The 17166-nt window shown below is 38.7% G+C and overlaps 1 protein-coding gene across 10 annotated transcripts in view; it reads left to right on the top strand.

Annotated features, from left to right (window-relative positions):
- The window catches only part of DMD (dystrophin), a 2656945-nt gene that overhangs the window by 1996615 nt on the left and 643164 nt on the right, over positions 1–17166 (top strand). For all 10 annotated transcript variants that reach the window (XM_027533579.1, XM_027533577.1, XM_027533571.1 and 7 more), the window contains one exon: positions 493–610. In XM_027533579.1, the coding sequence (XP_027389380.1) occupies positions 493–610 (118 nt within the window). The remainder of the gene's footprint in view (positions 1–492; positions 611–17166) is intronic.

The raw sequence follows: 17166 nt of genomic DNA, 5'->3' as shown, positions 1-17166 counted from the left end.
CATCTTCTCATTTTATAGGTGAGAAATTTTAAGCACAAAGAAGTTAAATAAGTTCTCTCTCTTAAATCACTTCTCTGTCTTTTCTGTTTCTAAAATATACACCTCAATTTTGACACTGCACAGCATGAGATTACAAGTATAAATAGCCATCAGTGTCTTAAATACATTTTCATAATTTAGAATTACATTGGTTATTCGTGGCACTCATATACTGGTGTACGTAAACCCAGGAACACTGAAATGACTCCATCTAAGCTCTTAACTAGTGAAGCAAACCCATAATCAAGATTTTCACTTGAAATATTTTTGGTATCGAAAAATGAAACACATTTCTTGTTAAATTGCTGTCTGTAAAGCCTAACACATTAGAGATTTATATCTAATAACACCTTGTTTTATTTCTAAAAGTGCCTTGGTTGGTTTTTGAAAATTACCCATAAAAGGAGTGCACAGTACTGGAGGAACTCAGGATTGTTCCATTTGTTCCTTCAGGCAACACTGCAGGACTTGGAGCAGAGGCGCCCCCAGTTGGAAGAACTCATTACTGCTGCCCAGAATTTGAAAAACAAGACCAGCAATCAAGAGGCCAGGACCATCATTACTGATCGAAGTAAGTCTTTCTTTTAACAGGCACGTGAAACTTAGGGAAAGATGTATGAAAAGCTTCTGTGATGACTTAAGTTCATACACCTCCATTATGTTTATAAAAATATTGAGACTATTGTAACTAAGGTTTTTCAGTCCATAATGTTATCTTTCAATAACCGAATGTAATTCCAGGAAATAGATAAAAGATAAAATTTATCAACCCAGATTTATGTCATTGCAAAGCATGGAGTGGCGAGCATGGGTGTGGCAGAACATCCCCTCCTCCTCAGTTGTCATGTATCTGGGCTGGCATCCACGGAGATGCCGTTCTCTCCCTCATATCCTTGGTTGTTGGTTCAAGCAGGCGGTTTCTTCCAGGACCGTTTTTTTCTTTCCTGTCTGCAGTGGCACTTTCAGATCTGGATGTCTCTCCGCTGCTTGGTTGCCCTCATTGTGTAATATCAGAGATCTTTGTACCATTCGTCATGCCACACTGCAGGGGAGGTAGTGGGAACTTTGAGAGGTTTTTTAAGGTCTACCTGCCTAGACATTGCACATACTTTCTTTACACAGGATGCTTCAGAGTGACTGTGCATGGGGTCAGAAAGAGGGCTAGAGAGGAGAGAGAGTAAAGGAAACTGCTCTCCATCACATTTTTCTCAAAGGCTCTTCTTAGAAATAAGGCTGAGGTCACCTCATCTAGCAAAGTTTCTTGGATCTCTCTGGGTTTCCGCCCTTCCTTCCCCCTCTCTTCCTTCCAGGGATACATACTGATACTAAATTGTCTTACTTCCCCTGCAATGCCCCCTTATGTCCCTCCCCACATGCGGAGGAGTGTTTTCTAGTGCAGGAAAGGGGAAAACCTTTGTTTAATCATTCTTTTTTTCCTTCTAAAGCTTTGTCCTACACCAGGCCTAGGCTTTGAAACTTAAAAACCAAGAGTCTATCTCTTCATAATATACATTCTGTTGTGTCAACACTTCCCTAAAGAAGTAGAAAACAGAGTGTCTGGCTGCCAATATGTTGGGGGAGGGGAAAGAGTAACAAGAATTAAAAGCTCTGGTTAATATTTTGAAAGAAACATTTAATATTCAGAAAATAGTACTCATGCTTGCATTTATTAGGTAAATAGTGTTAATAGCTATTATTTTGTGGAATGCCTCCCATGTATCAGGCAGTATATGAGATGTGTATGTATAAAATCTTTACAAAATCCTGTTGGCTAAATTTCATAATCCCCATATTATAGATGAGGAAACGGTTTCAGAGAATGATTAATCAAATTGTTCATGCTAACAAAACAAGCAAAGAGCAGATCTTGGAATTTGCAAATGTCTCTTTCTGGCTTAGAAGTGTGTTCCTTTTAAAATGTTTACCACTTCACATCTTGTTTGGTTGTTTTTGTTAATGACTTTAATCACTAGGACTAGGACTAAAGACTATTTCAATCTGCAATTATGGATGTTTAGATTCACTTCCTGAAGACATTTCCTCTTTGAGTTGTAGTGAATATTAATTAAAATAGACTCTTCTTGATTTTGAAATTTTAACTCTTTATTGTTGATCAAACAATGTATTTGGATATATGCTGATGTATTATTAGGTGCCAGTAGCCACTACAACAGGCTCCCCAGGTGGCTCAACAGTAAAGAATCCACCCGCCAAGCAGGTGATGGGGGTTCTATCCCTGGGTAAGAAAGATCACCTGGAGAAGGAAATGACAACCCACTCCAGTATTCTTGCCTGGGAAATCCTGTGGACAAAGGAGCCTGGTGGGCTACCATCCATGGGGTTACAAAGAGTTGGACACGACTTAGGGACTAACCAGCAGCAGCAGCCACTACAGCAAGTAAAGTAAATCTTAGTAGCTTAGAACAGTAGAAGTTGACTTTTTTATTCTGGTGTATTCCACAGTAAGCAGCCCATAATGAATTCATTCAGGGACCCAAACCCCTTCTAACATAGAACATCAAAGTGTTATGCATTTAATTGGGCAGGTGAGGAACCAGTATTGACCATTGGAATTTACTATGAGCCATGCCTGGAAGTCGTACACATTACTTTCTTCATAATCTGTTGGCTGGAATTTGTCACAGGGCCACATCTAACTGCAAGGGAAACTGGAAAATATTACCCAACGTTGAGTCCAGGAAAAAGAGCAATTAATTTAGTAAGAAGCTAGTCAGTCTCTTTCACAGCTAGTTTGGATAGGAAGAATGTGCTTAAGTTCTATAATTATGTGTAATGTATAGGATGTCATTTCTATAACCAGCCATACAAGAGCAAAATTGCCTTGTAATGACCAACATAGATAGCTGTCCAACTGACAGAGTGTTCCTCCCTCCTAGTAAAACCATAAGGCTTCCCTCACCAGGCTGAGACACACAGGCCCAAAAGAATGAATCTTAATGAATGAATTATGAGACTGAATCCCCACTACACAGTTAAGTACTCTGTTTCTTGCCTAAGAAATATGGAAATTTGGCTAAGATGTTTATGAAAATCTGAACACACTATATAGAAAGTCATTTGTTATTTTTCTAATGAAAAATAACTTCATTTTTCCTCTAAGAGGAAAATAACACTAATCTATTTTACAGTATCCATTCAGCTTTGTCTAAACAGTTTCCATTATCCCTTGCAATCCTTTTTAGATCTTGTATTACACTTTTTCATGATGTAGATTAGCATTGAGTGACCAGAGGGCAGGTTTGTGTATCTCTGCTAATATCCAGTGATTTGAATAGTTCTGCTTTTCTTAGCTTTTGTCTTTTAGAAATGAATACCTTTATGAATATTTTCAGCATAGTGGAAAGATTCCAACCCAAATGGTCCAATAAAGCATTTTCTTAAGAGCAAGTGCTTGTTGAGACTTGTCATGTTGCTTATTAAGAGCCTAAACCGGAATCTTAGTTCTAAATATTCCTGGAGCCTCTATTGCTGGTACCAGGATAATTCTGACAAGATATGTTTATCTAAACAATGTCATTTGCAGCCTTGCTATACTTCAGTTTATCTCTCCATTTGAAATCAATAAAATAGGATGGAAATTCAATACTCATAAAGTTTCAATCGTGTTCAAAATAGAATTTTTCTTGGTATAGATTTGGTTTTCAGGGAATGTGTAGAAATAAAATACTAGCTCATAAAAGTGTATTTTCTTATTTGAATATTTCACTATTCCCTTTTTATTGCCCTGAAGCTTCTAGAAATACTTAAAAAGGAATCAGCTAAGTAAAGAAAAATATTCATAAGTATATAATACTATATTGAAACATGCGTCCCTCCTTGGTAAATCCCAGTTCATAACTTTGAACAGTTGGGAAAATCTATGCATAGTTATTACATTCTGTCAGGAGAAAAGTCCAGTAAAAAGCAATTCTTCTGTCCTGGTAATACCCATGCTAAAATCTCAAGTTAATTGGGTCTGCATAATACCAGCCATGTTTTACTCTATAAAACTGTTTCCATGGTATCTGTTGTTTTCAGGTGATTATATTGATGGAAATTATGTTGTAATAATCAAGGTGAAAGTGTAAATTTCATTCTAAAAGCAGTCAGGTGAAAAATTCCCCTCGCTCTGTCTGATGTTTAAACTATTCATTTTCCATGACTCCTTTGGTTGCTGAATGTGTCAACCATTCCTGGTCATTTTCTTCTGCAGAAGTGCTAGGTCAGGAGACCAAAAACAGATAAGAAGGATCTAAAATTGCTCCCTTGGAGGTTTCTGAAATATGCAAAACTCGTGTGTATATCTGTTACTACTGCAAATCTTAGTACCATAGTACCTCTCATAACAATGAGGAGGATATGGAAAAAAAGAACTGCTCTTTTACTGTTCTGTTTATTCCTTAAATAATATTGATGAACATGGTTTATCTGACATTTGTATTTGAGAACTTTGCTTTTATACTTCTTCTTCCATAACCCCCACCATTGCCATTTTAAAGATCTATGGCAGCGGTCCCCAACCTATGTGGTACTAGGGACCAGTTTCATGGAAGACAGTTTTTCCACAAACATTGCTGGGTGGGATGGTTTCAGGATGATTCAAGTGCATTACATTTATTGCACTCTCTATTTCTATTATTATTACCTCAGCTCCACCTCAGATCATCAGACATTAGGTTCTGGAGGTTAGGGACCCGTGATCTATGGCAATAGCACATCCAGGTATTAAGGGCAAGCTGCCTGGGCTGGCCACTTACTATCTTTGTGACCCTGAACAAACAACTAATCTCAGTAAACTATCGGATCTCAGTTTTCTCCTCTATAAAATAAGATTACTTCTGTCTACTTCAAGGTTAAGAGAATTAAATGAGGTATTACATGAAGAGCACTTAGATCCCAAACATAGTAAGAGCTCAGTGAATGTTATCTCTTGTTTTAATTATAATCTGATCGGGTTTTGTTGTTGTTGTTGTTGTTGTGACTTTATTTTTTCTTTTTTTATATTTTATTTTATTTTTTAAATTTACAATATTGTATTGGTTTTGCCATATATCAACATGAATCCGCCACAGGTATACACGTGTTCCCCATCCTGAACCCTCCTCCCTCCTCCCTCCCCGTTGAATGCTTAGGGGAAAACATTTAAAGTATTTAATGATCTCTTGCTCAGATGGTAAAGAGTCTGCCTGCAACACCGGAGACCCAGGTTCCACCTCTGTGTTGGGAAGATCACCTGGAGAAGGAAATGGCAACCCACTCCAGTATTCTTGCCTGGAAAATCCCATGGGTGGAGGAGCCTGCAGGTTACAGTCCGTGGGGCTGCAGAGTCGGACACAACCAAGCCACTTCACTTTCTTTACAAACTGTCTGATTTTTTCACTACCTTTCTTTTTATATATATATATATATATATATATATATATATATTTCAATTAGAGGCTAATTACTTTATAATATTGTATTGGTTTTGCCATACATTAACATGAATCTGCCACAGGTGTACATGTGTTCCCCCATCCTGAACCCCCCTCCCACCTCCTTCCCCATACCATCCCTCTGGGTCATCCCAGTGCACCAGCCCCAAGCATCCTGTATCATGCACTGAACCTGGACTGGCAATTCCTTTCACATATGATATCATACATGTTTCAATGCCATTTTCCCAAATCATCCCACCCTCGCCTTCTCCCACAGAGTCCAAAAGACTGTTCTATACATCTGTGTCTCTTTTGCTGTCTCACATACAGGATTATCATTGCCATCTGTCTAAATTCCATATATATGTGTTAGTATACTGTATTGGTGTTTTTCTTTCTGGCTTACTTCACTCTGTATAATAGGCTCCAGTTTCATCCACCTCATTAGAACTGATTGAAATGTATTCTTTTTAATGGGTGACTAATACTCCATTGTGTATATGTACCACAGCTTTCTTATCCATTCGTCTGCTGATGGACATCTAGATTGCTTCCATGTCCTGGCTATTATAAACAGTGCTGCGATGAACATTGGGGTACACGTGTCTCTTTCAATTCTGGTTTCCTCGATGTGTATGCCCAGCAGTGGGATTGATGGGTCATATGGCAGTTCTATTTCCAGTTTTTTAAGGAATCTCCACACTGTTCACTATAGTGGCTGTACGAGTTTGCATTCCCACCAACAGTGTAAGAATGTTCCATTTTCTCCACACGCTTTCCAGCATTTATTGCTTGTAGACTTTTGGATAGCAGCCATTCTGACTGGTGTGAAATGGTACCTCATTGTGGTTTTGATTTGCATTTCTCTGGTAATGAGCGATGTTGAGCATCTTTTCATGTGTTTGTTAGCCATCTGTATGTCTTCTTTGGAGAAATGTCTATTTAGTTCTTTGGTCCATTTTCTGATTGGGTCGTTTATTTTTCTGGAATTGAGTTGCAGGAGTTGTTTGTATATTTTTGAGATTAGTTGTTTGTCAGTTGCTTCATTTGCTATTATTTTCTCCCATTCTGAAGGCTGTCTTTTCACCTTGATTACAGTTTCCTTTGTTGTGCAGAAGCTTTTAATTTTAATTAGGTCCCATTTGTTTATATTTGCTTTTATTTCCATTACTCTGGGAGGTGGGCCATAGAGGGTCCTGCTGTGATTTTTGTCAGAGAGTGTTTTGCCTACGTTCTCCTCTAGGAGTTTTATAGTTTTTGGTCTTACGTTTAGATTTTTTAATCTTTAATCCATTTTGAGTTTATTTTTGTGTATGGTGTTAGAAAGTATTCTAGTTTCATTCTTTTACAAGTGATTGACCAGTTTTCCCAGCACCACTTGTTAAAGAGATTGTCTTTTCTCCATTGTATATTCTTGCCTCCTTTGTCAAAGATAAGGTGTCCATAGATGTGTGGATTTATCTCTGGGCTTTTTATTTTGTTCCATTGATCTATGTTTCTGTCTTTGTGCCAGTACTATACTGTCTTGATGACTGTGGCTTTGTAGTAGAGCCTGAAGTCAGGCAGGTTGATTCCTCCAGTTCCATTCTTCTTTCTCAAGATTGCTTTGGGTATTCGAGGTTTTTTGTATTTCCATACAAATTGTGAAATTATTTGTTCTAGCTCTGTGATAAATATCGTTGGTAGCTTGATAGGGATTGCATTGAATCTATAGATTGCTTTGGGTAGTATACTCGTTTTCACTGTATTGAGTCTTCCGATCCATGAACATGGTATATTTCTCCATCTATTGGTGTCCTCTTTGATTTCTTTCACCAGTGTTTTATAGTTTTCTATATATAGGTCTTTTGTTTCTTTAGGTAGATATATTCCTAAGTATTTTATTCTTTTCGTTGCAGTGGTGAATGGAATTGTTTCCTTAATTTCTCTTTCTGTTTTCTCATTATTAGTGTATAGGAATGCAAGGGATTTCTGTGTGTTGATTTTATATCCTGTAACTTTACTATATTCATTGATTAGTTCTAGTAATTTTCTGGTGGAGTCTTTAGGGTTTTCTATGTAGAGGATCATGTCATCTGCAAACAGTGAGGGTTTTACTTCTTTTCCATTCTGGATTCCTTTTATTTCTTTTTCTGCTCTGATTGTTGTGGCCAAAACTTCCAAAACTATGTTGAATAGTAGTGGTGAAAGTGGGCACCCTTGTCTTGTTCCTGACTTTAGGGGAAATGCTTTCAAATTTTCCCCATTGAGGATAATGTTTGCTGTGGGTTTGTCATATATAGCTTTTATTATGTTGAGGTATGTTCCTTCTATTCCTACTTTCTGGAGAGTTTTTGTCATAAATTGGTGTTGAATTTTGTCAAAGGCTTTCTCTGCATCTATTGAGATAATCATATGGCTTTTATTTTTCAATTTGTTAATGTGGTATATTACATTGATTTGCGGATATTGAAGAATCCTTGCATCCCTGGGATAAAGCCCACTTGGTCATGATGTATGATCTTTTTAATGTGTTGTTGAATTCTGACTGCTAGAATTTTATTAAGGATTTTTGCATCTACCTTTCTTTTTAAAAAATGGAGAAAGAGTTTTAGAAGATCAAAAGAAGAAAGTTGCTTTGGAAAAGATGGAATAATCTATATAAATAGAATTAAACAAATATTTGAGAAAACCTTTATGTGAGTGATAATACAAAAAGCAAGGCAATTTATGTAAGCTATTTCAATATTTACTCTAACCTTAGGAGGTGGGTTTTATTATAGAGACAGAAAACTGAAGCTCAGAGAGCTTAAGTAACATGCCTACAGTCCTAATAAGATGTCATGTGAGGTTCTAAGATTTAAACTGATGTCTATGTAATTCTGAAACCTAAGGCACATCAAATAGTAAAGGCTTTCTAGTCAAAAAATACAAAGAAATATTTACTTGAAAACTTAAAATATTAGGAGTAACCTCAGTTTTCTATAATCTGTATATAGTGTTTTACTTCTCCCATTTATATTGTTCTGTTCTATGCATTTGCATGTCTAAGTATAGAATTGTCACTTACACGTCTTGGAAATGTACACAGTACTAGTTGTTCAATCTTGACCAAGTAGATTCACTTCTCTAAGCCATGGTTCTGTCATCTGTCATGTGGGGTTAATGATGATACTTAAGCTAGTAGGGTGATTATAAAGATAAAATTATGTGATGTTTCTCAACTGAAGACCTGGCATATACTAGATGCTCATTAAATGGTAGATACACTCAAGATGAGATGAATTTGATGCAGAAAAACTGGAGCTGGGAGAATATGTAGGGGAAACCATAAGTGAAAGTGAAAGTTGCTCAGACATGTCCCACTCTTTGCAACCCCATGGAATTCTCCAGGCCAGAATACTGGAGTGAGTAGTCGAGTAGTCTTTCCCTTCTCCAGAGGATCTTCCCAACCCAGGGATCAAACCCAGGGTTCCCACATTGTGGGCTGACAGATACCAGCTGAGCCACAAGGGAAGTGCAAGAATACTGGGGTGGGTAGCGTATGCCTTCTCCAGTGGATCTTCCTGACTCAGGAATCTTTGATTCCTGGGTCAGGAATCTCCCACTTTGCAGGCAGATTCTTTACCAACTGAGCTATCAGGGAAGCCCTAGGAACTTCAAAACAAAATACCAAGTCTTAAGAGAGAGTTGTTTCTTTCAAATTGTTTTCCCAGCTAAGACTTTTGCAAAGTGGTCCAGATTGACTTTGTATAAATTTTAAGAGAATGAATTTGTATCACATTGCTTAAAGAGCTGGTGTACAGGGCTGTAGAGAGGAGAATGCTCTACTGTACAAGAATGAAAATACACTCACAGGATTTTTGAATTAAGTGACAATTTTATAGCAGCTTTGTCAACCCATAATTCATTGCTGCAGCCAAATGTAAGAAATCGTTCATGGTGAAATAAAAAGACTTTGTTATTCTCCACATTTTTATGAAATCTCTATTGCTAATGAAATGCCAGCCAATATCTTCCTCTCAGGTATTGTCTAATAGAGAGTTGCTTATTTTAGAAGAAGTGGATTCAAGCATATCAATTTCCTTCTTTTGACATCCAGTACTTGCTGTCAACTGTTATAACTATTACAAGCAGCTCTCAAAATTCACACCCACCAGGATGCCGCTGGCAACCAAGGAATTCAGTTCAGTAAATATTTGAATGCTTACTCTGCGTTAGTTAACATCAGAGGTAATGGAGGGGCTATAGGGAGGAATGATTCAGCATTTGTCTTAAAAGAGCTCAAAATCAAATATGGGTATTTGGACAGGTGTATCTGGGCAAGGCAATCTAGGGTAAGAACTTCAGTAGAGAAGTATTACGAGATGCAGAGAGATCACACAAGAGAAAGGGAAATTGGATCTGAACGAGAGGGTCTTGGCATGCTACCCGGAGGTTAAATTTTGTCTAAAAATTCTGCATTTGATTAAGAATTTGAGAAGAGGAAGAAGCTGGAGAGGAAAGAGTGTATCAGGAAAGAATGATAGGAGAATATGTAATTAGACTTACTTGGTTAGCTATGGTATAATGGATGAATTTATAGGAGTATGTGTGTGTATATGTGTGAGCACAAAGTTCAGGGAGGATAAGGCAGTAGACAAAGTCCGTGAGAGCAGTTAGGAGCCACGAGAACCTGAGCTAGAACAGGGGCATTGGAGTGAAAAGAAAGAACTGAATTAAGATATCCAGTCGACCTAGCATTAACAGAATTAGGACATTGATTCGATGTCTGAAGATCTAAGAGAGTGCTTGCCTTGAAAGATTTTGAGATTCGGTGCTTCGAAAAATGGTAATATCATAACCAGAGAGAACTCAGGAAAATGAGTTGATTATGGGTGATAAAATAATGCACTTAAGATATAGACGATGACCAGAATGAGAAATAGTTGAAAAACAAGAGGGGGCTTCAGGAATGAAGTCATTTCTAGACAGATTTGGAAGTTACCTGGAGTGAATAAGCTTACATAGAGATAGGGTGCTGAGTGAAAAGCAAAGCAGACCTAAGGAAGAGCTTGAAACTTGGTTTACATGTAAGGGATGTAAGAAGAGTTAGCACCACTCCCCAGACCCCCCACCAGTGGCAACTTGCAATATGTTATAGGTGCATTTAGACACACATTGATGAATGAGTATATAAGCTTTGCACTATATTTTGTTTTCTGTATCTTCTGAAGTCCAACTAGTCTAATAGTAAAAGTTTTGGTGCAGTGGACCTTGATGTTATACCAAGGGCTAAACAAAATAGCACTTTCTCAGTCCTACTACAAAATAGGATTTTAATATATAGTCTATATTGTTATTATTAATGCTTTATTCCAGTGTTGTTGTTTGCTAGGAGTTCAGTTCAGTTCAGTCGTTCAGTCGTGTCCGACTCTTTGCAACCCCATGAATCGCAGCACACCAGGCCTCCTTGTCCATCACCAACTCCAAGAGTTCACCCGAACTCTTGTGCATCAAGTTGGTGATGCCATCCAGCCATCTCATCTTCTGTCATCCCCTTCTCCTCCTGCCCCAATCCCTCCCAGCATCAGGGTCTTTTCCAATGAGTCAACTCTTCGTATGAGGTGGCCAAAGTATTGGAGTTTCAGCCTCAGCATCAGTCCTTCCAATGAACACCCAGGACTGGTCTCCTTTAGGATGGACGGGTTGGATCTCCTTACAGTCCAAGGGACTTGCAAGAGTCTTCTCCAGCATCACAGTTCAAAAGCATCAGTTCTTCAGTGCTCAGCTTTCTTCACAGTCCAACTCTCACATCCATACATGACCACTGGAAAAACCATAGCCTTGACTAGACGGAACTTTGTTGGCAAAGTAATGTCTCTGCTTTTTAATATGCTATCTTAGTTAGTGTTAGTTGCTCAGTCAAGCCCAACTCTTTGCAACCCCTTGAACTGCAGCCCACCAGGCTCCTCTGTCCATGAGATTTTCCAGGCAAAGATACTGAGTGGGTTGCCATTTCCTTCTCCAGGGGATCTTCCCAACCCAGGGAATGAACCTGGGTCTCCTGCACTGCAGGCAGATTCTTTACCAACTGAGCTACAAGGGAAGCCATCTAGGTTGGTCATAACTTTCCTTCCAAGGAATAAGCGTCTTTTAATTTCATGGCTGCAATCACCATCTGCAGTGATTTGGGAGCCCAAAAAATAAAGTCTGACCGTTTCCACTGTTTCCCCATCTATTTCCCATGAAGTGATGGGACCAGATACCATGATCTTAATTTTCTGAATGTTGAGCTTTAAGCCAAATTTTTCACTCTCCTCTTTCACTTTCATCAAGAGGCTCTTTAGTTCTTCTTCTCTTTCTGCCATAAAGGTGGTATAATCTGCATATCTGAGGTTATTGATATTTCTCCCAGCAATCTTGATTCCAGCTTGTGCTTCTTCCAGCCCAGCATTTCTCATGATGTAATCTGCATATAAGTTAAATAACAGGGTGACTATATACAGCCTTGACATACTCCTTTTCCTATTTGGAACCAGTTTGTTGTTCCATGTCCATTTCTAACTGTTGCTTCCTGACCTGCATACAAATTTCTCAAGAGGCAGATCAGGTGGTCTGGTATTCCCATCTCTTTCAGAATGTTCCACAGTTTATTGTGATCCACACAGTCAAAGGCTTTGGCATAGTCAATAAAGCAGAAATAGATGCTTTTCTGGAACTCTCTTGCTTTTTCCATGATCCAGCGGATGTTGGCAATTTGGTCTCTGGTTCCTCTGCCTTTTCTAAAACCAGCTTGAACATCAGGAAGTTCACAGTTCGCATATTGCTGAAGCCTGGCTTGGAGAATTTTGAGCATTACTTTACTAGCGCTTGAGATGAGTGCAGTTGTGCGGTAGTTTGAGCATTCTTTAGCGTTGCCTTTCTTTGGGATTGGAATGAAAACTGACCTTTTCCAGTCCTGTGGCCACTGCTGAGTTTTCCAAATTTGCTGGCATATTGGGTGTAGCACTTTCACAGCATCATCTTTCAGGATTTGAAATAGCTCAACTGGAATTCCATCACCTCCACTAGCTTTGTTCGTAGTGATGCTTTCTAAGGCCCACTTGACTTCACATTCCAGGATGTCTGGCTCTAGGTGAGTGATCACACCATCATGATTATCTGGGTCATGAAGATCTTTTTTGTACAGTTCTTCTGTGTATTCTTGCCACCTCTTCTTAATATCTTCTGCTTCTGTTAGGTCCATACCATTTCTGTCCTTTATCGAGCCCATCTTTGCATGAAATGTTCCCTTGGTATCTCTAATTTTCTTGAAGAGATCTAGTCTTTCCCATTCTGTTGTTTTCCTCTATTTCTTTGCATTGATCACTGAGGAAGGCTTTCTTATCTCTCCTTGCTATTCTTTGGAACCCTGCATTCAAATGGGAATATCTTTCCTTTTCTCTTTTGCTTTTTGCTTTTCTTGCTAGAAGTAGTGAGTTTATTAATCAGCACTCACTCTCTCTACATACATACACACACACACAGACATATACACACACATATCTCTAGAGAGATTCATACGTATTGATTTTTATATATTTATGTTTATTTAAATGCACACACATTAAGAGAAAAAGATTGAGAGATTTGAAGGAATTGGCTCATGCCACTGTGAGAACTGGGGTGTATGAAATCTTCAGGGCACTCTAGCCAGATGGATAGTCAGAGAAGAGTTGGTACTACAGTCTTGAGTCCAAAGGCCATTTGTAGGCCAAAGTTTTTTCCTTTTCTAGGCACCGTAGTCTTTTCTCTTAAGGATTTCAGCTGACTGGATAAGGCCCTCCATGATTATGGAGGCTGATTTGTATTACTCAAAGTCTGCAGATTTAAATGTTAATCATATCTAAAATGCACCTTTATAAAAACCCCTAGGCTGATGTGTAAACAAACAACTGGGTATCATCATCTAGCCAAGTTGACATACAAAATTAACTATCACAGTGAGGCTCATTTTGCCATGTGTTTCTTCATATATAAATTTCATTATTTCTTTAATTATCTTTTGTATCCAGTTTATAGGGTACCTGGAAATATATATTAAATAATGGAAATGATCTTTAACATCTTAATGAATTTCAGAGCTCCATTTCAGTAATTGCAATTCAGACATTACAATTTTTACCTGCAAAAAACAAGTGTAGGTGTTTTTTTCTTTATTGTGTGAAACTAATACTGAACATCTATCATGAAATAATTCTATTTTAATGTATCTCATTTTTTAAATTTTATGAGAATTAATATAAAAATATATTTGAATAGACTTTAAAATCAAATTAATTGCCATGACTATATTTAATCATTAGTCTTTCATGTAAGTGTGTAATCAGAAAAATAAATATACTCTATTTAAACTGATGTAGCTACAATTATGAACATAAGTACCATTTTCTACTAATTGCTTTTTTTTCATTATGTTTCTTTCTAAGGAAAAAGATTTAGATTAGCAAGTGTTCCATTCATCTACTCTAAAAGCTAAATATAATGAATGTAACTATAAATGAGTAGGCTCCTCTGTCCATGAAATTCTCCAGGTGAGAATACTGGAGTGGGTAGCTATTCCCTTCTCCAGAGGATCTTCCCAACCCAGGGATCAAACCTGGGTCTCCTACATTGTAGGCAGATTCTTTACCATCTGAGCCACCAGAGGAATTCCAGATTTTCATACACTAACATTTTCATCTTATGGCCTAATAGGGCATTGCAACTGAAAACCTAAATTTCTTTTATATTTGGGTACCTCTGGGCCTAAGGAAGAATATTACTCCCTGCTGATACTATACAGTTTAGATGAAGCTATGCCAAGGGTTAGATATCTTCCATGGACTGCTCCTTTTTACTATTATCTCGGCTCTCCTCAGGCACTGAAAGAGTGTTGGGATTATTTGAGATCTGTAATTTCTTTCTTTACCAAATATCCTCATTAATAATTTGAAGTGACATAACAAATTGCTGGCCACTAGTCTCTATTCTTTTATACCTTCCTTAAGGGAAACATTTATGAAGTAAACAGGATTAATGGCTTGTGACTTTTTTATATGTAAAGGACTGAGCTGGGCTTACTCCACTCAAATGAAGAAAGGGAGTTTGTATTTACCTGTTGCTGCAAAATAACCCCCAAACTCTATGCCTTAAAAGAGCAATAATCATTTATTATCTCACAAATTCTCTAAGTCAGGAAATCACTAGTGACTTGATTGAGTGGTTCTGTTTTGGGATTTCCCATGAGACTGCAGACATTAGGCACCTGGGGCTATGGGCATGTGAAAGCTTGACGGGCTGGAGGGGTCACTCTCTGGGAGGCTCACTCGTCATTTGTGAGGTGGTGCTGTCTAGCTGGTTCTTCTCTCCATGAACTTCTCCATGGGACTGCTTGAGTATCCCTGTAACTTAGCCTCAGAATTCATACTGTTCCTTCTCCAGGAAATTATTTGTCACAGATCAGCCCTGATGCAGTGAAGTGGAGGAAGGAGAGACTCCAAAAATCATAAATAGCAGGAGGTGAGGATCATTGGGGGTTTCCCACATGGCACTAGTGGAAAAGAACCAGCCTGCCAATGCAGGAGACGTAAAGAGACATGGGTTTGATCCCTGAGTTGGAAAGATCCCCTAGAGGAGGGCATGGCAACCCACTCCAGTATTCTTGCCTGGAGCATCCCCATGGACAGAGGACCTTAGTGGACTACAGTCCATGGGGTCACACAGAGTCGGACAGGACTGAAGCAATTTAGCACACATACACAAGGATCATTGGGGAGCACTTTGGAGCTGCCCACCGTAGGACTTTTTTTAAGCCTTAGAATGAAAGTTTTATGAAACATGATCACATGTTGCTCTGACCATCTCAGTCAGACACCCCAACAAATGTCCAAGCTCCCCTTCCCCTGAAAATGGCAGACCACCAATGTGTGCCCTTGATCCTCCCTGTACACACTGAAAGGAAAAAGAACCCATGAAGACTGTTCTATAGCTGCTGGACATGGTGGTAATTATGTCAAGTCCACCCAGCCTAGCTCCATGTGGGGATTATGGGATTTGGAAAGAAAGCTCTCGAGCTTTGGAAGCCTACCAGACAGACCTGGGCAGTGGATAATGATGACAAGGATTATGACAGTGATGATTATTTCTTTTATGTTTGTGAGACAAACACCTAAGAATGGCTCTCCTTAATTTCGTTCTAAGAGTAATGTGGTGCTGAAAGCAGTGGATCTGAGACGGGCAAATGTGGTTTAAATCCTGCCCCCGCTCACCATTAAAGATCCTTGGCAGCTTACATAGTCTCTCTCTGATGCTTTGCTTTTTCATCTATAAAACTGGGCTCTGATGCCTTCTGTACCAGATTGCTCTCAGGATTAAGTGACGTGACATCGAGAAAAGCCCTTCTCAAATGGCAAATCACTACAAAAATAACATTGTCTTGATCATCTTGGATTGCTGTGACAAAATACTATAGACCATGTAAGTGAAACAATAGACATTTATTTCTCGCAGTTCTGGAGGCTGAGAAGTCCAAAATGAAAGTGCCTACAGATTCAGTTCCTAGTGAGAACCCCTTCCTAACTCACAGAGGGCCAGTTCGCAGAGAGCAGAATGCCAGTCCCATAGTGAGGACCCACCCTCATGACCTCATCTAAACTTCATTGCTTCCCAAAGGCCCCATCACCACATACCATCACATAGAGCATTAAGGCCTCAGCATGGGAAAATTGGAAGGACACAAACATTCAGTCCATCACATTCCGCTATCTTCCTCTTGGACAGTTCCACTAGGTCTGCAAGGTGTCAACAGTTACAGGGCCCTGCTGGAAGGGTAGGCGTTTTCTACATCTAGGAAACAGGTACATGAAGATTGAGAATAGTTCTTCTGTCTGTACACAGAAACTTTACTACTTGTTCAAGAAGTTTTCCTTCAGAGAGTGTTGATTCTCTTAAATTCCAGTCTAGGGCCTTGGGGAAAAAAATAGGTTCTACATCAAGACTTTCTGAATGAAATGCTTTATAGTATTTTATTCAGTATTAAGATAAAGAAAAACTATTTATACAGGGCATTCTATTTTTATGGTTTCCAGCTACTGCACAGTCTAGTTTATTGCCAATTGTAAATATTCTGACTCTGGGTAGCAGGAGTCAATCCACTGAGAGTCCCCTGTGAAGTCTACAGGGCAGTGATAGAACAGTAAACCTGGCCATTGCAATCAGACTTTTCTCTCCAGTAAAGGAGCCTTAGAATTGTTGCCTTGAGCCACAACTAGCTTGCAGAACAGTAAATAGAATTGGTGGAGGGAAGGAAAGGCAGAGAGTCATATACCAGCCTGATTTCATTTGTTATCAGAAAAATGTGTAATAAACAAGAGAATGTTTGAAAAGATAAAATTGGGTCTCAAATGTACAGAATAAGAATGAGAAGAAAGCACCTCGCTCCATAATTAAACAGAAAACCGTGCCATGAATTGATAAAATGCAGTCATCCTGAAAATGTGAACATCAAGTGTAATTGTGCAGAAAGATAAGGTCATATGAACAACATAAGAATATATAGGCTCATGTTGGCCTGTTGAAACAATGGCACTTTACCGACTCCTCCTGAGAGATTTTGTGGAGTCTGAGCTGTTGTAGGGACCACTGAAAGGGAAAGCCACAATCCTATAGGGCTGTAAAAGGGACGGATTTTCTTGATGATTGCTATTACTTGGAAATTGCTCAGAGTTTG

Source organism: Bos indicus x Bos taurus, chromosome X (genome assembly GCF_003369695.1).
Source record: "Bos indicus x Bos taurus breed Angus x Brahman F1 hybrid chromosome X, Bos_hybrid_MaternalHap_v2.0, whole genome shotgun sequence".
Taxonomy (NCBI): domain Eukaryota; kingdom Metazoa; phylum Chordata; class Mammalia; order Artiodactyla; family Bovidae; genus Bos; species Bos indicus x Bos taurus.
This window is presented reverse-complemented; position numbering and strand designations above follow the sequence as displayed.